This window comes from Somniosus microcephalus, chromosome 23 (assembly GCF_052327205.1).
Source record: "Somniosus microcephalus isolate GS21.2 chromosome 23, FLI_Smic_1.0, whole genome shotgun sequence".
Taxonomy (NCBI): domain Eukaryota; kingdom Metazoa; phylum Chordata; class Chondrichthyes; order Squaliformes; family Somniosidae; genus Somniosus; species Somniosus microcephalus.
In genome coordinates, this window is record NC_141009.1 from 34,935,461 (window position 1) to 34,959,510 (window position 24,050).

Genomic DNA, 24,050 nt, shown 5'->3' on the forward strand with positions numbered 1-24,050 from the left:
CTTGTTCATCAGTCTATTATGGGGTACCTTATCAAAGGCCTTTTGAAAATCTAGATAAATTACATCTAATGCATTACCCTTGTCTACTCTCTCTGTTACCTCTTCAAAAAATTCAATGAGTTTGATCAAGCAAGACTTTCCCTTTTGAAATCCATGCTGACTATTCCTTATTATATTTTTGGTTTCTAGATGTTCTTCTATTTTCTCCTTTAGTAGGGATTCCATTATTTTTCCTACCACCGATGTTAAGCTGACTGGTCTATAATTCCCTGGACATGTTCTATCCCACTTAGGTATTATATTAGCTATCCGCCAGTCTTCTGGCACTACACCTTTTTCTAACAAATTATTAAATATGTGTAGTAATGCCTCTGCTATCTCTTCCCTAGATTCTTTTAAAATGCGTGGATGCAATCCATCTGGACCAGGGGTTTTATCCTCTTTGATTAGTTTATTTAATATATCCCCTCTTTTTATTTTAAATGCACTTATCTCATCATCCAATGTCATAACCACTTGTTCGATCGCCCTGGTAAATACTGAAGCAAAATAATTATTTAATACTTCTGCCATCTCTCTATTGTTACCTGTGGTATTATCCTGTCTATCCCTTAATGGCCCTATTCCCATCCTAACCTTCCTTTTTTTATTGATGTGCCTGTAAAATATTTTAATATTTTGTTTTATGTTCCTTGATAATTTAATTTCATAGTTCCTCTTTGCCTTCCTAATTGTTTTTTGACTTCTCTCCTAATCTCTTCATATTCTCCCTTATCATGCACTCCCCTGCTGTTCGTGTACTTAATGTATGCCTCTTTCCTTACCTTCAATTGTTCCCTTATGGCTTTATTCATCTATGGAGTCTCATTAGAGTTTAGTTTGTTCTTCCCTTTTAGCAGAATATATTGTTCCTGCACTCTGTTGAATATCATTTTAAATGTTTCCCATTGCTGTTCTACATCATTGTTTGCCAATATTATTGCCCATTTTATTTTCCCAAGTTCTATTCTAAGCCCCTCAAAATCAGCTTTTCTCCAATCTATTAACCTGTTTTTCGTCATACTTATGTCCTTCTCAATTATAATCTTAATGCGTATTATATTATGGTCACTATTGCCTAGATGTTCCCCTACTTTTACTTCTCTTATCTGCTCTGGCTCATTGCCCATAACTAGATCCAATAGCAAATCCTCCCTTGTTGGGCTTTTTACATATTGGGTTAGAAAGGAGTCCTGTACACATTGTAGGAACTCCATTCCCTTATCCCCTTTACCTCTACTTTCCAGTTAATATCGGGGTAGTTGAAATCCCCCATGATTATTATTCTATATTTTTTTTACTAATTTCCCTAATTTGTCTGCCTATTTCTTCCTCCACCTCCCTTCCACTATTAGGTGCTCTGTAGACTACACCTATTAGTGTGATTGATCCTTTATTATCTTTTATCTCTATCCATATGGATTCTATTTTTGTCTTGCTGATAGCTGTGTCGCCTTTTTCTACTGCCATTTTGTTATCCCTAATAAGTACAGCTGCTCCACCTCCCCTTTTCCCTCTATCTTTTCTAAATATCTTATACGCTGCAATTTTTAATTTCCAGTCCTGATTTTTCTGTAGCCATGTCTTAGTATAACCCCAATATGTCTGGTTCCTCGCAACACATGATTGTCTCCAGCTCCCCTGTTTAATTACGGACACTGTGTGCATTGCTGTACAGGCAGTTTAACTCATTTTTAATAGGATTTCCTCTCACTTTATGTTTAACCATCTTTTTAGACTCCTGTTCTATAACTCTTATTTATTCCCTTACCATCAATGTCCTCCCTTACTTTATTCTTTCCTATGCTCTCTTTTCCTGTTTTGTTTATATTTAGGCTGGTTACGTTTCTTGTAGATCCTTCCCACTTTGGATCTAAAAAGGATAGAATAGGATACTTTCTAAATGGTGAAGAGCTAAAAACAGTGGAGGTCCAAAGAGACTTTGTGGTCCATGTACATAGACCATTAAAATATCATGGATAGGTACAGAAAATAATCAAACAGGCTAATGGAATGCTGGGCTTTGTAGTGTCCGTGTGTAGATAAAGACACTGAAGACAGGAGTTGGTTCATAGGTATTTACTAAGCAAGTCTGGGGGGGGGGGTTCTAAAGGATATACACAATACACAGGCTTATATAGCCCAAGTGGCAATTACCGGCATTACGCACACCTGGGGCTCTTAAAGGCACATACACCACAATTCCTCCCCTTCTAGCTAACTAGGACATCATATTTTAAGTAATTATTAATTACATGTTATATGCAAAATAATATACATTGCTGTATTAATTAATTATAAGTTAGTCTCTCAGGAGGCTTCCTGACTCGGTCCGGATAACGCCTCGGGGGTGTAGTAGTTTCTGGTGGTGTAGTAGGTTCTTCTGGCAAGGCTGATTCGGCTTGAAGGCCAGTGTCGGGTTCATCGGGTTCCAGTATCACCGGATCGGAGGTAGATATTGGTATCTCTACTTCATCATTAGATGTATAGCGTGGTGGTGTAGGTTGTCCCTTTTCGGATGACTTGATGATTTGGTCAGCATGGCGCCTTATTATGCTTTCTCCGATGTCCACGGTATACATCAGTGGTCCTAGTCGTGTGCAGATAGTTCCAGGCTGCCATTTCTCGGTACGGTAGTCCCGGGCCAAAACCGGTTGGCCTATCTGGAAGGCCCTAGTTGGCCTTTCATTCATGCCCTGAAACTGCCGGTTCTCCACGTCCCTTCGGATGTTGGGCTTGACCAAATCCAGCCGGCATCTTAGGTTTCTATTGTAGAACATCATGGCGGGAGTTTGGTTTGTAACCATATGTGTTGCATTCCTATATGCAAATAAGAAGTTATCCACCTTGTGCTGAAGTTTTATGTCTTCATTACCCATGGCCTTTATGGCCTTCTTAAAGGTCTGGACAAACCTTTCAGCCAATCCATTGGTGGCGGGATGGTATGGGGCGGACGTGTAGTGCTTTACCCCATTGTTCTTTAAGAACTTTCTGAATTCTTCGGACACAAATTGCGGTCCATTATCAGAACATATCTGTTCCGGCAGCCCATTCCTGGCAAATATGGTCCTTAATACTGTGATGGTTTTTTCCGTGGTGGTGGAGGACATCTTTATTACCTCCGGCCACTTGGAGTGTGCATCAACTGCGATTAAGAACATTGAGTCCATAAATGGACCAGCAAAGTCGATGTGCACCCTTTGCCAGGGAGATGAGGGCCACTCCCATGGATGTAGAGGGGCCTGTGGCGGAGCATTTTGGACCTTCTGGCATCCTAGGCAGCTCTTGGTCATGTCTTCGATGTCTCCATCGATACCTGGCCACCATACAAACGCCCTAGCTAGGTTCTTCATTTTCACTCCACCCAGATGCCCCTCGTGAAGCTCCTTTAGCACTTTATCCTGGAGTTTGGGTGGAATCACCACTCTGGATCCACGCATCAAGGTTCCTCGGCACACTGACAGCTGTTCTCTTCTTTGCGAGAATGCTGGCAACAGTGGTTCGCCATGTGCTGGCCATCCCTTCATTGTTAAATCGTAGACCCGTGAGAGAGTAGGGTCATTTCTGGTCTCCCTTTCAATGGCAGAATTTGTCACCGGTAGACATTCCACTATGGTAGAGTGGAATATCTCTACTGGGTCTACTGCAGGTGCCTCTTCTATTGTTGGCAACGGCAGGCGTGATAAACCGTCAGCATTCCCATGCTGTTTTGACCCTTTGTATTCAATGTTGTATTGGTGTGCCCCTAGAAAAAGGGACCACCTCTGTAGTCTTTGTGCCGTCATAATGGGGACACCTTTCTTAGGGTTGAATATGGAGATGAGGGGTTGATGGTCAGTCAGCAAGGTAAATTTTTGTCCGTGTAGGTAATGGTTGAATTTCTTCACTCCCCATACCAGGCTGAGTGCTTCCCTGTCTATCTGGGAATAGTTACGCTCAGCTGAGTTCAATGAGCGTGACGCAAAAGCTATCGGCCGTTCCGAGCCATCAGGGAATCTATGGGACAATACCGCTCCTATGCCGTAAGGGGATGCATCGCACGCCAGTCTGATTGGTAGTGATGGGTTGTAATGAGCCAAAACTTTCTCGGATGTGATTAAGTCTTTACATTTATGGAAGGCATGTTTACAGTCTTCGTTCCATTTCCAAATCACTCCTGTGTGTAGAAGATCATTAAGAGGGTGTAGAATAGTTGATAAGTTCGGTAAAAATTTATGATAGTAATTTATTAATCCCAGGAATGACCTCAATTGTGAAACATTTTCAGGTGCTGGGGCTTTTATAACTGCTTCAATTTTTTCAGGTGACTTATGCAACCCTTCCTTATTAATTATGTGGCCACAATATGATATCTGATTTTGGAAAAATTCGCACTTGGGGCGATTTGCTCGTAGGCCCTGTTCTTTCAGCCTAGTGAGCACCTGCTCCAAATTGGCAAGGTGCTCGTTGTCGTTTTCTCCTTTTATAAGGATGTCGTCTAGGTAGCATTGAGTCCCCGGAATCCCTTGCAGGACTTGCTCCATAGCTCTTTGCCAGATAGCTGGAGCTGATGCTACTCCAAAAACCAGTCGATTGTACTGGTACAGGCCTTTGTGTGTGTTTATTGTGAGATACTTTTTAGAGGTCTCCTCAACCTCCATCTGTAGATATGCCTGTGCCAAGTCAATTTTTGTGAAACGTTTTCCTCCGGATAGTGAGGCGAAAATATCTTCTATCCTCGGAAGAGGATACTGTACCGTGTGAAGGACCGGGTTTACAGTCACCTTAAAGTCCCCACAGATGCGAATTTTTCTCTGTTCCTCAGAGTTATTTTTCAATGCTTTTTTCAGGACTGGAACGATGGGTGTTGCCCATTCGCTCCAATCTATTTTGGATAATACGCCTGCCTTTTCCAAATTCTCCAGCTCTGCCTCGGCTGCCGGACGTATTGCGTATGGCACCGGTCTTGCCTTAAAAAATTTTGGAATTGCTGCATCTTCCACTTTTATTGAGGCGGTGATGCCTTTCAAGGTTCCTAGTTTCTCTTGAAACACTTCTTTGGCGTTGGCCAAGATGTCTTTTAATCGTTCAGGTATCCTTGTTTTTTTCCTTACTGGTCACCGTCAGTGCCTGAATGGAGTGCCAGTCTAAACGTATCTTCCTTATCCATTCACGTCCCAACAACGGTGGACCACCATCTTGTAGAATGTATAAATACAACTTTTGTATTTCTTTGCCGTTGTATACCACAGGCACCTTTATTTTTCCTTTGGGGTATACTTTCTGCCCCGTATATGTTTTTAAGATAATGGATGTGTCTTTTAGAGGTATATGCGAAAATAGCCTCTCGTAATCTCGTCGATTTATTACGGTTAGAGCTGATTCTGTATCTAGCTCCATTTTAACTGGGGACCCTGCTATTATGAGGGTAACCCAAATGGTCTGGTAATCTTCATTGGCAATTACATTATGTAATTTGAGAGAGCTTAGTCTCTTGTTCCCGGAGTCGCTATCGCTCTTCTGGTCTTTGGAGCTACTGTCCGTCATCATTTGTACCTTTCTGTGCTTTTCCTTATTGATTCTTTTCCCGTTAGTGGATTTTTTATTTTCAGATCGGCATACACGTGGAATGTGTCCCATCTTTCCGCATCGCCTGCATGCTTTTTCTTTGAACCAGCAATCCCTCTGGTCATGGTTGGATCTGCCGCAGCGATAACATCTCTTGAAACCCCGTGTCATTTCATGGGTGCCGAAGTCCTGTGGCCTTTGCTGTATCTTTGCTGCTCCTATTGCACTGAAAGCCTTGTCCAGTGTTAAATCTTTTCCAGAAGATACCTTTTTTTGTGTTTCTACACTTAGGGGATCGCAGATGAATTTGTCTTGCAGAGAATCTGCCAGTCCTGCCTCAAATTGGCAGTGTAGGGTATCAACAATCTCCTCAAAATTCTTGTCCATCGGTTCGGCTGGAGTGATTAAGTTGCGTAACAGCTTGTATGTTTCTGCGCCCATTAGATCCAGAAGCACTGAAGCTTTTTTTTCATCTTCTATTCCATTTGCGGTGCAAAACACCTCCACTCTTTCTACATATGTGGTCCAATTCTCTATCTTGTTATCAAAAGCATCAATATTGCCAGACTTAGGCATTTCAAAAAAAAAAAATATGGCGCTTCCCGCGCTTTTTTTTTTCTCTCTGTAGCAACGATATGGCGCTTCCTGCGCTTTCCGCCGCTGCTACCGATAACAACGCTGTTTTACTGTGGTTTCCGTTTATTCACTGTTGGAGACTCGTTCCCGACGGAGGTCTAAACGCTGACCTGCTTGCCGCACCAGCCGTCTCCCGAGTGCACCCTCCCAGTCCGTTATTGCTTGCCTCCGATTTCGCTGCCTGTCTCAGCTGTAGAGCCCGACGCTGGAGCCCCAGCCTGACGCCCAGGAAGGATTAGCGCAGTACCTGCCACCAGCTTGGCCAGCTGGTGAAACCACAGTTTCTATAACTTCCTTGAGTCTTCTGGACGCTGGAGGAATCGATGTCCTTGAGGTACTGCCGAATTGCAGGTAAGTCCGTTTCCACTTCGTCGCCACTGTAGTGTCCGTGTGTAGATAAAGACACTGAAGACAGGAGTTGGTTCATAGGCATTTACTAAGCAAGGGTGGGGGGGTCTAAAGGATATACACAATACACAGGCTTATATAGCCCAAGTGGCAATTACCGGCATTACGCACACCTGAGGCTCTTAAAGGCACATACACCACAATTGCTCTTAAAGGCACATACACCACAGGCTTTATATCTAGAGGACTAGAATACAAAGGGGTAGGAGTTATGCTGCAGTTATACAAAGCCCTGGTTAGACCACACTTGGAGTTCTGGACACCTCACCTTAGGAGGGAGCGCAACGTAGATTTACCAGACTGATACCTGGACTCCAAGGTTTAAATTGCAAGGAGAGATTACACAAACTAGAGTTGTATTCCCTGGAATTTAGAACATTGAGAGGTAATTTGATCCAAGTTTTCAAGATATTAAGGGGAACTGATAGGGTAGATAGAGAGAAACTATTTCTGCTGGTTGGGGAGTCTAGGACTAGGGAACATAGCCTAAAAATTAGAGTCAGGCCTTTCAGGAGTGAAGTTAGCAAACACTTCTACATGCACAGGGTGGTAGAAGTTTGGAACTCTCTTCCACAAACGGCAATTGATAGATTTTTGTTAACCAAAGGTATTAAGGGATATGGGGTAATGGTGGGTATATGGAGTTAGAACATAAGAAATAGGAGCAGGAGTAGGCCAGTCAACCCTTTGAGCCTGCTTCGCTATTCAATAAGATCATAGCTGATTTTCTACCTCAACTGCAACTTCCTGCACTATCCCCATATCCATTGGTTCCCTTAGTATCCAACAATCTATCGATCTCTGTCTTGAATATACTCAACGACTGAGCATCCACTGCCCTCTGGGGTAGAGAATTCCAAAGATTCACCATCCTCTGAGTGAAGAAATTTCACCTCATCTCAGTCCTAAATGGTCAACCCCTTATTCTGAGACTGTTACTCCTACTCCTAGACACCCCAGCCAGGGGAAACATCCTCCCAGCATTTACCCTATCAAGCCCCTTAAAAATGTTATACTTTTCAATGAGATCACCTCTCATTCTTCTAAACTCTAGGGAATATAGGCCTAGTCTACTCAATCTCTCCTCATGGGACAGTCCCCTCATCCCAGGAATGACTCTAGTAAATCTTCGTTGCACTCCCTCTAAGGCAAGTATATCCTTCTTTAGGTAAGGAGACCAAAATTGTACACAGTACTCCAGGTGTGGTCCATCAAAGCCCTATATAATTGCAGTAAGACTTCTTTACTCTCATACTCCAATCCTTTATTAATAAAGGCTAACGTACCATTTATTTCCTAATTGTTGATATTTAAAATTTGATTTCTCATACATTTAGAATATATAAAGCTAACATTTTGTCCATTGGCTTTGTGTCAATGGCTGAATGCGGGTGCAAGAACATGAGTAGCAGTGTGCCTTTCTGACTGCAGCCTCCCGTCTTTCCCGAAGATATCCCCGAGATGTCTGCACTCCTCTAATTCTGCCCTGTTGAGCATCCCTGATTATAATCGCTCAGCCTTTGGTGCCTTCTGTTGCCTAGGCCCTAAGCACTGGAATTCCCTCCCTAACTCTCTCCGCCTTGCTACCTCACTTTCCTCCTTTAAGATGCTCCTTAAAACCTACCTCTTTGACCAAGCTTTTGGTCACCTGCCCTAATTTATCCTTATCTGGATTGGTGTCAAATTTGTTGTCTTAAAATACTCCTGTGTAGCACCTTGGGATGTTTTACTACATTAAAGGTGCTATATAAATACAAGTTGTTGTTGTTTAAGGAGAGGGAAGATTGCGAAGCATCTGTGGGGTGGGGGGCGGTGCACTCAGTGCATCATCCTATGTTAGCTGTCTCACATTCTGCTGTATGTGGTAGTTGTGAGTGTTTGTTTCCCTAACAGTCTCCATTCCTCCTCTGCTGTTGGGTAGTCCTTGGGGGAGAAATTCGGTATCGCCCCGTTTGGGGCGCAATTATCGGCCGGGCGCAAAGTTTAGCGCCTGGCGCTAATTATCGCCTCTGACTGTAAACTTGTGTTCTATCACCCCTGGAGTGATTGGAGTGCTAAATCAGACGCTACACACCTCTCTTAAGGCACTAACGCCGAGGAGCGAGGTGCTACCTCAGAGCGTTAGCGAAGCTCATATGATGTCAGTCAGCAATCAAACACAGGGGAGGGTCGATCTTGCTCTCCCTCCACACCCTGCTCATTGCAGCCTTGAATCTCGGCCTGGAGAGACCTGTACATCAAATCTGCTGGAAAGAACAATGGAGAGGCCCAGGGAAAGAGCTCAGAGTGCAGCCCCCACAGTCTCTTCTAAATCGATGCAAGGAAGGTCAAATCAAAATGAACCTGCAAAGTACTGCTCAGTACCAAAATTTCCTTTACACAGCATTGAATCTCTCCAAAAGTCTCTTTCTCTCTCAGAATGCGTGGTGCAAAAATGTCGCAGACAAAAAAAGGCAGGAAGCGGTCGCCTTTAAATAGCGCTCCCCCAGTCCCTTCCCAACTGCCAAACGCTCCCCTCAACCTGTCATTGCTAGCGGTAGGCAGAAAGGCAGGGGGCGCCACTCAATATCCGGTCCAGGGCGCTACCAGGGCATTGCACGCTCGACTGACGTGACGATCTGTGGGTGCAGGAGACCGTGGCGCTAGTGTTTAGCGCCGCCGCAAAATGTCTGGTCAATTTCGCAAGCGGTGCAAACATCGCCGTACTCGGGCGCTAGTTGCTTTGCGCCCCATTAATGCCCTCTTAGGGCACTAACGGGAGGCACAAAGCAACCAAATTTTTCCACCTAAGTGTCATACTTGGTCTTTTGGAGAATGAAGCTACAGTTTCCGGAGCATTCACTCACGTTGGAACTCTTGAAGCATGGTTGGATCCTGCAGGAAGTATTTCATTTGGAGGGAGCAGTGTAGGTATTGTTTGGGGAGATGAAATTTGTCTGCCAGCTGTTAAAAGGGGATAATATGGCTCCTGTAAAGAAGTTGACCTAGCCTGGTGATACCTTTCTCATGCCAGATCTAGATTCTGCGCCTGTAAACATGCAGCTACAACAAGCAACTAGAAAGACAAATGTTATGTTAGCCTTTAACATAAGGGGTTGGAGTATAAGAGCAAGGAATTACATAGGGCTTTGGTGAGACTACACCTGGAGTACTGTGCACAGTTTTGGTCTCCTTATTTAAGGAAGGATATACTTGCCTTACATGGGGTGCAACAAAGGTTCACTAGATTGATTCCTGGGATTAGAGGGTTGTTCTATGAGGAGAGATTGAGTAGAATTGTCTTATATTCTCTAGAGTTTAAAAGAATGAGAGGTGATAAGAACATAAGCAATAGGAGCAGGAGTAGGCCACTTGGCCCCTTGAGCCTGCTCCGCCATGCAATAAGATCATGGCTGATCTTGGGCTCAAAGCCACTTCCCCATCGAAATGTATAAAATTTTTTGGAGGTTCTGGTCTCCATGGTGCGGATAGACGAGATTCCGGGCCATCATTTCTAGAGTTGGGCCACTGAGTAGTAATGCTGGATATTGGAAAGACATTTATGCTTGAGGAGATGAAAGGGTTTTCCTAGATTCTTGCCTGCCAATAGATATCTGGAAACGTGCCTGTTGAAGTTTCTGAATTGCTAGGCTGGGTCTCTGACCAGCAGCATCTGAAACTGATAGGGGAGGCATGGGATACTTTCATTTTTATTGCGTTTGATCTTCCCAGCAGGGACATGTGTTGTTCCATCTGTCCAGGTCAGAATATATACCAGGCTGGGTGGGGCAATATTTTTTTTATGTAGTTTTTCAAATTTGTCAACAGAACACAAGAAATTCTCTGATTATGTTAATAAAATTGTACAAAAAGTTTCCTCTGTCATCACATCAGCTAAATGGATTACAATTGTAAGAACCTGCTAGATAGGTCATCGAAGGAAAGGGAGATTAAAGGAATATGGGAACAGGGTGGGATTAGGACTACTGTTTGTTTGAAGAATAAACACCAATACAGATTGGTTGGGTCGAACAGTCTGTTTCCGTTTTGTACTTTCCATGTAAATCTATGTTAAATCTTATCACCAGAAAGGTTAATTATAGAAATTAAGATTGCAAAAGAGCAGAAGATCTGCTTCTGGTTTGTAAAATGTCCACTTTTCTTATCCGAGAAAGATTAATGCTGTCTGCATAACTTTTTTGCTCACTTTTATTTTGCTCTGTTCATCTCTTTTCCCTCCTCAGGACTCCCTGCACCACATACCATTCCCAACAGGATTAACAGGAAACCATCTCCCCAGCACCTGCCAATGCTGCTCATCGGGCAGTGGTGGGAGATGCCCAAGAATGCTCTTCCTGTATGGGGAAATTCCTGCCCAGTGCAAAGCAGTTCCCCTGGCAATACAGATGAAATAGAAAACACCACATGTGAAGAATAGCTGGAGGAGAAGTACAGGACTATCAGTAGAGTGTTAGAAGTCCAACACTCCACACCACCACACTTTCAAACATGACCTATTCACCACAACATGCAGATCCTGGAACACTTGACATTTTTTTTTTAAACTCTTCTCCCAGCAAGGCAGCCAATACCCTAGGGGAATCAAGGGATATGGAGATCGGGCAGGAAAGTGGAGTTGAGGTCAATGATCAGCCATGATCTTATTGAATGGCGGAGCAGGCTCGAGGGGCCGTATGGCCTACTCCTGCTCTTATTTCTTATGTTCTAAAAGCTTTTGTGACGAACCATTAGGAATCACAACAGAGCCTGTAGATTTGTAATAGTGGTATTATAATTAATGTCTGTCAGCTTAATGTATTGTTGGAATATATCAATGGGAGATTTGAACAGAACGGGAGAAGAACGGAAATGCCACCAGTAACTATACACAGCAGTTACAAGACTGTGAGTTTAAGATCTATTTCAAAGGCAATCTCAGTGCAGCTTGTACCAGGCCAGGGTTGTTTTGAGATGTGTTAGAGGTCAATCTCATTCTTCTGGATCCCTCTTGTGTGGTTTGTCAAGATTCACCAGATATAGTAACAGTTTCAGGCAGAAGACCTTAGGTCCATCTCTTAGGAATTATATAGCCCTCTCTGACTGATCCTTCTGCATTCTTACCATTTGGGAGGGCTGGACTGTCTAGATCACCTGATTCAGGTCCCAGGGTGGGCTTCATGGATGCAAAAACTCCACCTCTTGTCCCTTTACCTCAATATCTCACCTATATTTTGGCCTGTGGCTGAAGACAAGTGAATAGCATGTTCAACCTTGATAGATATATTACATCGGAGTTGCTCATGGCACCAGGCCCCTTGAAGCTGTTTGAGAATAACCGTGAATTAGGATAATTGTTTTTTTTTTCATGTCACAGAAGTCAAATGGTTAAATTGAGGTGCAACTTTTCTCTTCGTACAGCTTTTTATGAATTAAATGAAAGTACCCTATTGAGTGCTTGATACAAATGAATGGGATTAGGACTGAGCGTTAATCAGTTTATCCTTCATCGGTTTATTGCTCATACCTATAGCTTTTATTGAATGTGTGTTTAATTGACTGATAATGGGTATTACAGTGGCATTTCAGGTGTGTTGAACCCCATGAGCACACTTCCTTTAAGTATAAATGGGCACAGTGTAGAAACACTGTGTAGAGACAATGGCCTAGAAATTCGGGTCAGGGGCTTCCCACGGGTGCAAGCCCCTGACCTGCACTTACCTACCGCGCCGGCCGTTGAGCTGTGGGCCCGCGTGGGATTCCGATCCTGGGCCTGCTCCAACTGCCGGCGCGCAGTGCTTGCGTATCCCAGGGGCGCAGTTAGTTCGATGCGTCCCCTGGGATCACGTGGGCCATGGAGAGCCAATGGTATCAGGGAATGCTTCATTCATAAGTTGTCAAACCTATAAATACTATAAGCCCCAAAACATCACTAAATCTTCAAATAAATTTTTTAAAAACATCACATTTTTAAAATAAACTATAAATTACACGAAATAACTATTTTAAACAATAATTTAAATTTTTGAAAAAATTAATTACATTTTCTAACAGGGCTAAAAATAAACTTACCTTTCTTTAAAGTATTTAAAAATAATAAACCTGTGGAAAAAATGTTTTAATTTTAATTAATTCACCACTTACCTTGTAAAAAGCAGGCCTTACACCTGCTTTTTAAAAGTGTAACTCCTGGAGACTTACCCTCCCGGGAAAACCTGCAAAAAAAATGTACATGCGATGCGCACGCGCTGCCTCTCCTGCGCACGCGTTCCACCTCTGAACCCCTTCTTTCAGGGGAACGGAAGTGCCGGTTTCCCGCGCATGCGCAGTGCATGCACGAAACCGGCACTTCCATTTGGCCTACGGGTGAGTACCCCGTGCGTACTCACCCGTGGAGACCTGAATTTCTGGCCCATTGCATTTAGGAAGAAATATGCTGGAGCACACTTGAGTGGAAAAATACATATTTAGGTTTCACAGCACTATTTACAGATTAATATTGTTTAAGGAGCTTACAAGTACAACACATTACCCTGGCTAGACTGTAATACAGTAAGTACTAGTCCTCCACTCTCATCTTTCTCTGTTTGTGCAACTGAGACTAGCAACTTACTCTGTGGCAAGAGCCTGTAGCAGCACATTTGTGGTCCATCATGCATACCATCATACCCTTTCAACATTGCCAGGCAATAGTGTTCGAAATATACAGTCTGGGTTATTGAAAATACAGAGAACATATCTATGTTTACAAAAGGCATGGGCTACAATGTTGCCACCAACATTTCACACTTCAGACCTCAATCTCGATTTGTTCGCCCACTACACACCCGGCCCAAAAATTTTTTATTCGTTTTTATGGGATGTGGGCATCGCTGGCAAGGCCAGCATTTATTGCCCATCCCTAATTGCCCTTGAGAAGATGGTGGTGAGCCGCCTTCTTGAACCGCTGCAGTCCATGTGGTGAAGGTACTCCCACAGTGCTGTTAGGTAGGGAGTGCCAGGATTTTGACCCAGCGACGTTGAAGGAACGGCGATATACTTCTAAGTCAGGATGATGTGTGACTTGGAGGGGAACTTGGAGGTGGTGGTGTTCCCATGCATCTGCTGCCCTTGTCCTTCTAGGTGGAAGAGGTCACAGGTTTAGGAGGTGCTGCCGAAGGAGCCCTGGCGAGTTGCACCAGTGCATTTTGTAGATGGTACACACTGCAGCCACGGTATGCCGGTGGTAGAGGGGGTGCCAATCAAGCTGGCTGCTTTGTCCTGGATGGTGTTGAGCTTCTTGAGTGTTGTTGGAGCTGCACTCATCCAGGCAAGTGGAGAGTATTCCATCACATGTGCCTTGTAGATGGTAGAAAGGCTTTGGGGAGTCAGGAAGTGAGACACTCGCCACAGAATACCTAGCCTCTGACCTGCTTTGTTGCCACAGTATTTATGTGGCTGGTCCAGTTAAGTTTCTGGTCAATGGTGACCCCCAGGATGTTGATGGTGGAGGATTTGGTGATGGTAATGCCATTGAATGTCAAGGGGCAGTGTTTAGACTCTTGCCTGTTGGAGATAGTCATTGCCTGGCACTTCTGTGGCACGAATGTTACCTGTGACTTATCAGCCCAAGCCTGAACGTCATCCAGGTCTTGTTGCATGCGGGCATTGACTGCTTCATTCCTTCCCTTAGACTTCAATGGAAAGGAATATCGGCCGCAGTGTATAATGGGCAGTGTATTGAATATTCCCCATGTTGCACCCTTGCCCAAAGTTAAAATTAGCCCCCCATGACTTTGATGGATTGTTCCCCAAAATGCATGCAGAATTGATTCAATTACCTCAGGAGTCTGCAACTCAAGGCTGTAGTGTGGAGAGCACTATTCTAATTGACAGAATATGGTCTAATGAATGAATTGACCCTGTTCTCACATGCAGAATGACACGGATCCTGTGGTAACCAATGACAGACTGCAAGGAGATATTGGAAATCTGCCAGACATCTCACTTGTGAGTATTTTACTCGGTCTTGCGCTGCTCATCTGTCATATAACATCATGTCTTTTCTCTGTGTAACTAATAGAATTTGATGCTCGTTTTTCAAACTGTAGAAATAACATTTATCATTATTGTATCTTTGTTGCTGTCAGCTCATCTGGAGATATATAAAGTAATAACAGAAGGAATATTGAAACATGCTGTGAAAAGCTGCTCTGTCAGCAGGACCCCTGCTTGTCTCCAGGACTGTTCTCTCTATTTAATCAAAATGTTCCAGGCAATTATGAGGTTCTGTAATAAGTTTTTAAATATATAATTCTTTCTGGCTCTGAAAATTATGTGTAATTCTGTGCTTATTTGGACAGGTGAGGTTCATAATCCAAATTTCAGGACTAGATATAAACAGAGAGATGTAAAAGATTGAGGAAGGATGTAGGTCAAGTCCGTCTTGATTTTCAACTGATCCAACGATATTGGCCCAGAAATTCAGTTCGCAGCCCTCCCGCGGGTGGAGGGCTGCAATTTGGAAAAATCTCCGCCTGGACTGGAGGGCTCCCAGGGGGCGCAGAGTTCCATTGCTGTGCTTCTTCAAACTGCCGGTGTGCAGGGCCCGCGTATCCCAGGGGCGCAGGTAGTTCGCAGCATCCCTGGGATCACGTGGGCCATGGGGAGCCAATCAGAGCAAGGAATCTCCATTCATAGATTTGACAGGAAGACCTTTCAAACTTATGAATAGAGATCACCCCCCAAAACATAAGTAAAACTTCAAATAAATTTTTTTTTTTAAATCACATTTTTAAAATGACTATAAATTACATAAATTAACTATTTTAAACAAAAATTTAAATTTTTGAAAAAAATAATTAAAGTTTTTAACAGGGCTAAAAATAAACTTACCTTTCTTTAAAGTATTTTAAAATGATAAATCAGTGGAAATTTTTTTTTTTTTTACTTTTTTCAGCTCTTAGCCTGGTAAAAGCAGGCCTTGCGCCGAGGAGCTGCCGGCCTTGCGCCTGCTTTTCCAGGCGCAGCTGCTCCCGACTTACCTGGACTGAAGCAACTATGAATAAAACGGAAGTTTCAGCCGTACGCGCTGCCTCTCCGGCGCAGGCGTTTGACCTGTCAAGCCCTTTCTTTACAGAATGGAAGCTCCGGTTTCAAGCGCATGCGCAGTGCATGCCTAAAACCGGCACCTCCGTTGGCCCTACGGGTGAGTATACAGCGCGTACACACCCGTAGGGAACGGAATTTCTGGGCCATTATACCAAGCTTTCGTTGCTCAATCAGGCTAGTTCGTCCAAAGGCTGTCTTTTGTTTGTTTCACCATCACTGTATATTTGAGTATCCTCAACATATAGTGATGCTGACACAAAGGAAAACACTGAGACTGTGATTCAGGAGCTGCACAAAGTAAAAGAAAACGAGAGGCACAGAGAGATGATGGGGAATTTTAACCCCCAAAAAACGGGAGGGTTTAGGTCGGGTGGGCTGTAAAAATCTCAAACCCGAACCTACCTAAAACTTTAACCTAGCTTAAACAAGCAAATAAAGAAAATTTGTAAAACAAACGCATTCTGGCTTTGGAGATTAAGGGGGCAATTTTATCCTAGCCCATCCATCGCGAATCGGACGAGATAAGGTGCAATGTTGGTACTACAATCCTCCCAATTTTACTCTCCATTGAGCCAACCTGATCCCGTGGGTTTCCCGTGCCGAGAGTTGGGTTAAAATTACCCCCCATGTGTCACTGACTGCATCTTTGGGAAGGGTGAAGGGAGGAATGACTAGAATAATTATAAAGAGTGAAAAAGATGTTCTTTTTCAGTGAACATGCACGTGGACAGATGGGTGATTATCCTACAACAATTAAAATCATAAAGAAATTGATAAAAATAACTCTTTACATATAATGGAACTAAAGTAGAACAAGAGTCCAGGTTGTAAGCTCCCTAGCTACTGCTGCAAGTCTACTATATTCATCCTCTTTGTATTAGCAGTACCGCAATTACTAATTGGAACAACAGGGAGTGGATTTTACAAGTAGCAGATGCTTTGGCCATTTAATTTGATTTTTTTTTCCTTTGCCTATAATCATGGAATTCAGTCTGTGTGTACACTCCACAGGCAACTTGTCAAAGTGGCAATATTTGTGGCTGAAACAGTCTTCATACTTCATCTCTAGAATGTGTAGGAGTGAGGCACTGGATAGGTGACCGAAAGAGCAATAGCGAGTTGAGTTTCCGCTTGAAATAATCCCCAGCTCAGCAACTTTACCCTTAAATATAAATTATTTGAAACCAAATGATTCCACCCACATTGTGTAGGAGTGTACACAGACTGGAAGATAATATCCAGATTAATCCATTCACGAGGAAGATAACCGACTCTCCCACAAGTTATTGGGAATTCCGCACTCATGCAATAAACTGGCTATTCTGCTCATTTTCACTGCATGTCATTTATTTTATCCCTTAAAAAAAATGATAAAAACGCAAACATTTAATGTGAAATTCTACCTTAAATAAATCGATGGATTGTAATCATAGAAACATCCTTTATTTGTACATTAACATTTCAATTAACACTACAGTCGAATTGTCCTACTTCGTGTCACACAGAAATGGTTGAATACTGCACAGAGAGATCACTCATTGAAAAGAAGCTCTTTGCTTTCTTCATTTACATAATCTTCCATCAAAGGAAATAACAAGATGCCAGTTCAGACAAGTGACGAATAGAACCTTACACTAGTCATACTAATGGTGCTTATTCTCCAGTTTATTCTGCCTAATGAGGCCATCAAACTGTGTCGGGGAGCCTCCAGTCAGAGCCCAAATGACTACAATTGAAAGTTCATGATCCCGCCCAAAAACAGAGCAAACTACGTCCAAGGATAGCCGCAGAATTTTAAGCCATTAAATTGGTAACAAGTAACTTCGTGAAATATAACGTTTTAAATATTTCTCCATGCACGTTCTCAGTAGAGCTTTTGGCCTTCTTCATTGATATGAAACGCCAGTTGGGACAGAATGGTGAAACTATACACCAATAGAAGTATGGGTTTAAGTGATATCTGCTTGTGTTACCTCCCCTCCGCCAACTGCACCACCCAACCCCCCCACCCCGCCGCCCCCACCCCGCTCCCCACACCCTCCATCCCGCCGCCCACCCCCGCTCCCCCCACAGCCCACTCTGCCGCCCACACCCCCCACCCCGCCGCCCACACCCCCCACCCCATCCCGCCCCCGCCCCCACCCCGCTCCTCACACTTCGCTCCCCACACCCCCCCACCCCGCTCCCCACCCCCCCCCACCCCGCTCCCCACCCCCCCCACCCACCCCGCTCCCCACCCACCCCGCTCCCCACACCCCCGCTCCCCACACCGCTCCCCACCCCCCCCACCCACCCCGCTCCCCACCCCCCCACCCACCCCGCCCCCCACCCACCCCACCCACCCCGCTCCCCACCCCCCCCACCCAGCCCGCTCCCCACCCCCCCCACCCAGCCCGCTCCCCACCCCCCCCCACCCACCCCGCTCCCCACCCACCCCGCTCCCCACCCCCCCCCGCTCCCCCCCCCCCCCCCACCCACCCCGCTCCCCACCCCCCCACCCACCTCGCTCCCCCCCCCCCAACACCCCCCCCACCCCCCCCGCTCCCCACCCCCCCCCGCTCCCCACACCCCCCCCCACCCAGCTCCCCCCCCCACCCACCCCGCTCCCCACCCCCCCCCACCCACCCCGCTCCCCACCCCCCCCCCCACCCCCCCCCCACCCACCCCGCTCCCCCCCCCTCCCCACCCACCCCGCTCCCCACCCCCCCCACCCACCCCGCTCCCCACCCCCCCCACCCACCCCGCTCCCCCCCACCCACCCCGCTCCCCCCCCCACCCACCCCGCTCCCCCCCCCCACCCACCCCACTCCCCCCCCCCACTCCCCACCCCCCCCCACCCACCCCGCTCCCCACCCCCCCCCCACCCACCCCGCTCCCCACCCCCCCCCCACCCACCCCGCTCCCCACCCAGCCCAGTCTTTCTTCAGTCCTCATCTGGTTCCACTTCATTGGTTGAAAGCTGCTGTTGATGGCTGTGGTCAGAGGTACCTTCTCTCAGCCATATCGAATAATAGAAATTACAGCCCTGAAGGAGGCCATTCAGCCTATTACTCCTGTACTGGTGCTAGCTCATTGCTGGAGCTATCTAATCCCATTTCACATATGGTTCCTGGAATTTTGAGATATTTTTGTTTAGCCCAGGCAGCTTGTTTATTGACACATGTAAGGACTCTACCTAACTCTAGAACATTTCTCTCTCCATTTAGTTACGTTTAAGCAGTTCAGGCCTGGCTGAGGGGCCATAATGAAGTTACTGTGTCCCTTGATGAGGGGGCAATATAACTCTGTCCATCTTGCTCCATTAGTCTTGGTCCCAGTCAGCTGATTGCAGAGTGGCAGAAAACCCAGAGCCTGGATAGCCCCAGCTACCCACCGACAGAGGAAGACATTCCCAATTTTAAATAATTCAGTTGCAAATGTAATTATTTTTGGTTTGCTTTCTAGGACAATGTGCAGTCATTTACTGAAAACTCATCTAACTTAAAGCTTCCTCCACCTGAGTCTACCAGCCCTGCCTCTTCACAGCAAAAGACAATCAGAGACAGACCGAAACGGAGCTCATCAGAGTCGTCACACTCAGGCCTTTTCTTCATAGCCCCTCACAGTCCTTCATTAACCACCACAAACGTCGATACTGATGCCACAAGTGATCGTTCTTCTCTTGCCTCTGCCTCAGTTGTTTCAACAGATGAGTCTGTTTGTGCAGTACACACTAAAAACTTGAAAACGCAAAGTGGGAGGAACGAGGTGGCCGCACAGCTCTCGCATGTCACCCAGCATCTCATTGGACCCTTTCCCAGAGTTAAGTCTCCAACACACCTGCCGTCCAATGCCTCCGAGTCCACATCGCCATCTATTCCGCCTCCACCTCCGTACCTTCCAGCTCCCCTTCCCCCTGAGTCAACAGACAAGCCACATCCACATTTAGCAGCAGCCAATCAGCACTTTGTAATGGTAGAAGTGCATCAGCCAAACAGCGAACCTGATGTAAATGAAGTTAGGGCATTACCACAATCTCGAGGTACGTGCCATTTAAACGTAATATTGTGTTGAGCTTTTCTCATTGATAAATCGTTTTTAATCTGTATTAATCTTCAGGAATGTGAAGTTTTCAGTCAAATTAAGTATGCACGCACGTCGGTTAGACTGAACATGAATAAAGTGAGTGTCAAGATTCTCTCATAATCTCAGAGAATCTCTGGAGATTTTATGAGTTCCTAGTTGGGCTGAATGCTGTCTTTACTTAGCTGCTTCTTGTACGTCAGAAGCTATATTGGCTGTTGAGGTAAGTTTGTATTGAACTAGGCTTACGATTTTCTGCACCCCGAACTGCAGGATTTAGTTTTTGCAGTGGGAACGATGATTAGTGGTATTCTTACATCATTGTATCACTAGGTGCACTTTTCTATTTAAGCATTTGGAAAGTTTCATGCAAGACCAGATAGCTCCTCCTCTTTAAGTATAATTGGCAACGGAATTTAGAACATATTAAATATACATCACTGGTTACGCACATAAGGTATGGACAGGCAGGTAAAGACCAGCTGGTCCATCAAGACTGCCTCACACCATGATGGCCGGCCCATCATGACTAAACACTCCTTCCCACCCATCCCCGCAGCCATGTAATCCCCAGGGAGAGGCAAAATAACAGAGAAAAAACCCAGGGCCAATAAGGGAAAAAATATTCTGGAAAATCCCTCTCCAACCCCCTCAGGCAATCGAGACCAGTCCAGGTAATCACATGGACCAAGTGTTGTCTAGAAAGACACTTACCATCTATAGGATGTGATCTCTACCCCAGTCAAGAATAGATCCAACTCCTTGAAGGCGTGCAGAGAGTCAACACCCACCGCACCAGCTGGCAATGTATTTCAGAGGCTCCCTACTCTCTGGCAAAAGAAGAACTGCCTAACATCCAGTCTATTCCTACTCTTACATAGTTTAAACTCCTGTCCCCTGGTCCTCCCCAATCTGCTATCCAGCCCTTTAATTATTTTATAGGCCTCGATTAGATTGCCTCTAAGTCTATGCTGCTCTAAAGTAAATAGACTACGGTCCTTGAGCCTATCTGAGTAGCTGAGGCTCTTTAAGCTAGGAATCATTCTCGTAGCTCTCCTCTGGAACTTTTTCAAGGCCACTATATTACCCACCATGTGGGGGACCAAACCTGGGCACAGTACTCCAGATGCGGTCTGACCAGCGAACTATATGGTAACAAAATGATTTGATTTATACTGAATGGTTCTATTAATGCAACCCAATTAGCTTTAGCTACAGTTTCTCTACATTAGTCACGAAGAGATGAAACAGGAGGTAAAGTAGGAATTAAAGACACCAGTGTAGTGTACACTATAAATTCACTAATGGCTAGCCAATTTAAAGATTGTCCACCCTGCTTCTCTGTATAAAAATCATTCCAAGGCAAAAGCTGTATATAGAAGAAATAGTCATCTGTAGTTAGACCAATAGTATTGATGTTTGTGAGCCAATGTGTTGTACAGATCCTCATGCAATTAGGGATTGAGCAGAATTCATTTTCTATCACTAACAGAACTTATGCCACTGTTCCCACCAGCTGCAGCCCTCTCCCAGTTATCTGACAGTGGGCAAACGCTCAGCGAGGACAGTGGGGTTGACGTTGGTGAAATGGGTGGCAACAGCAAAGACAGCAGTCCCGTTCCTGTGAAGAGCAAAGTCACCAAGGACTCGGCTGGGAATGAAGGCAAATCAGAGGCCCTTTCAAAACCAGTAAGTAAGGTTTCCATGCTTATTTGTTCCTGAGTGGGAGAATCAGCAATTTAATTAAAAGAATTGGTACAGAGAAATGAGCAACAACAAAAAAATACTTGCACTTATACAACACCTTCTCACATTGCAATGTCTCAAAGTCCTTAAATACTGTAACTTTAACATAGGTCGACCCTGATATTATGCTGTGGGATACTAAAAACATACAAATCTTTAACACGTCTAGTATTTAAGACAAAGCATTGCCTCATTTATTTTAAATGAGTTAATGCTCTGCTAAAATAGCAGAGAGACGAATTTCAGATGACTGCATTAAGTGTTCAAGTGCTACTGAGGTAATTTCAGAGCCGCAATGTTGTGAGGCTGATGCATTATAGATACAGCACTTGAAAAGCAGAAAGGTAGGCTAGCAGCTTCTATGTCTAATGTGTACGTAGCTTCTGCAAGGTGGAAAAAGTTGTGCCTGTGTCATTGCTTGTGTCACTGAGCAGGTATCTATTTATTTATTTGACTCCATTGCGCCCAAAGCAACTAAAAGCATCCATTAGATGATTCCTTAAGGCAACAGCAAATGGATTCGACTACTCATATTGATTTTTTTCCCCCTTATTTTGATGACACATCTTTTTAATAGCCTCATTGAATTGCCTGGGAGCTTCTAAAATTAAAATTGGTGTTAGAACTTTTCAAAATAATCTACTGTGATAGAAAAGGGGAGCTAAATTAAAAGGAAATACTTCATCCCTCAATGGATCAATGAGTTTATCCTGTGAGTATCTTCGCCTTAGAGACCAGGTAGGTCCTCAATTTGGTCTCCCATCTGAGCTGAATGAGTTAATCTTAGCCTCCCCTCCACCCCCCCCCCTCCCCCCCCCCACCCCCCCACCCCACCACCCACACATTCTACCCTACGTAAACTTGAGGTGATCCAAAACTCGGCTGCCCGTGTCCTGACTCGCACCAAGTCCCATTCACCCATCACCCCTGTGCTCGCTGACCTACATTGGCTCCCGGTTAAGCAGCGCCTCAATTTCAAAATTCTCATCCTTGTTTTCAAATCCCTCCATGGCTTCGCCCCTCCCTATCTCTGTAATCTCCTTCAGCCCCACAACCCCCCGAGATATCTGCGCTCCTCTAATTCTGCCCTCTTGAGCATCCCTGATTATAATCGCTCAACCTTTGGTGGCCGTGCCTTCTGGAATTCCCTGCCTAAACCTCTGCCTTGCTACCTCACTTTCCTCCTTTAAGACACTCCTTAAAACCTACCTCTTTGACCAAGCTTTTGGTCACCTGCCTTAATTTCTCCTTATGTGGCTTGGTGTCAAATTTTTTGTCTTGTAATACTCCTGTGAATCGCCTTGGGATGTTTTACTACGTTAAAGGCGCTATATAAATACAAGTTGTTGTTCTTCAAACTGCCCATCCGCCCATGTGGCCATTACAGTGTAATTCAAATATCTACCTCTGTAATAGCTTGGGACGATCGCCAGTGGACTGCGAAAGATTAGCGACAAGGAGGAGCTTCAGTTTTCTGGAGCACAGCGTTTTGCAGCTCTTACCAATTGACCACAACAACCTCTGTCTTTTATTAAAATCTGGACAAGACTTGTATCAAATGAGTCCTAAAGTCTTTCCTGCCATGTCAGTACACTGTTCTCACTCGGAGGAATTACCTTTCACAGCTTGCCGCAGAGCTTTACACAGTACTGTCAGTTCACTCACTTACCCACTGAAGAGGGGAAATACACTCTTTGGAAAGACTCCCGGGCCTCGAAATTCATCTCTGGCGATGTTGCAAAATGGGCCGTAATGGATCGGCTGCCGAAAATGGGCGAGATGGAGGCAGATTGGGGGTCGGGATTTAGATTTTTCATACTTTAACTTCCCCCCACTCCCCCTCGTCCCCCAACTCACCCATTTTTTTCATGTTAAAATTCCCCACCCAATAGAGGGAGAGTGTTGACAAGAAAAGGGCTTGTACTAAACCCATTCCATTGTGTGAACTTGGGAATCCATTTTGACAATAAATGAGCCCCAGAATGTTTTACATTCTACTGTTGTGTTATTCCCCATTCTTTGAGAACGCTTTGTGTCAAGTACCGTTCCCTGACTGAAAAGGAGGACAGATATCTGTTCCCAGGCATTCTTAACCTGGGCACTACAAGTTGAATGAGAGCAATGTGGGTCAGTGTGTATCTGAGCACTCAAGTCTATGGGGGGCTTTTAATGTTGGCGTTTGAAGCACACAGTCGAAGATAGATCATGAAGTTTCAATGAAGTGTGAAAAGCAATCTGTTAAACTCAGGTTAGCTGCCCAAAGAACCTAAAACTAATGATGCCATAGTAGTTAAATCATGAGATAAGACAGAGTATATTATAGAAAAATAATTGGGAATCCTTTGATGTGCTGGATTTCTGCCACAGTGAATGGTTACAATATCAAATGGTACAATAATGGGCAGGCTTCATTAAAATGAGGCGCGGTGAATGCTTGCTGACTGTGGGAAGTGGACACTAGAGCTGATTAAAACAGAGAGCAGTTCTATCTGTAGGATGGAAGTGCAGTGCCATGATATGAGTTCAAGATGCCAAAAGATTAGGAA

At 44.8% G+C, this 24,050-nt stretch overlaps 1 protein-coding gene across 4 annotated transcripts in view; it reads left to right on the top strand.

Moving 5' to 3' along the window:
* whrna (whirlin a) overlaps positions 1 to 24,050 on the top strand; it is a 260,942-nt gene that overhangs the window by 219,410 nt on the left and 17,482 nt on the right. For 2 of the 4 annotated variants that reach the window (XM_085965766.1, XM_085965769.1), the window contains 3 exons: positions 14,524 to 14,595; positions 19,141 to 19,717; positions 21,251 to 21,447. In XM_085965766.1, the coding sequence (XP_085821892.1) occupies positions 14,524 to 14,595; positions 19,141 to 19,717; positions 21,251 to 21,447 (846 nt within the window). The remainder of the gene's footprint in view (positions 1 to 14,523; positions 14,596 to 19,140; positions 19,718 to 21,250; positions 21,448 to 24,050) is intronic. The other 2 variants (XM_085965767.1, XM_085965768.1) reach the window with 2 other exon arrangements.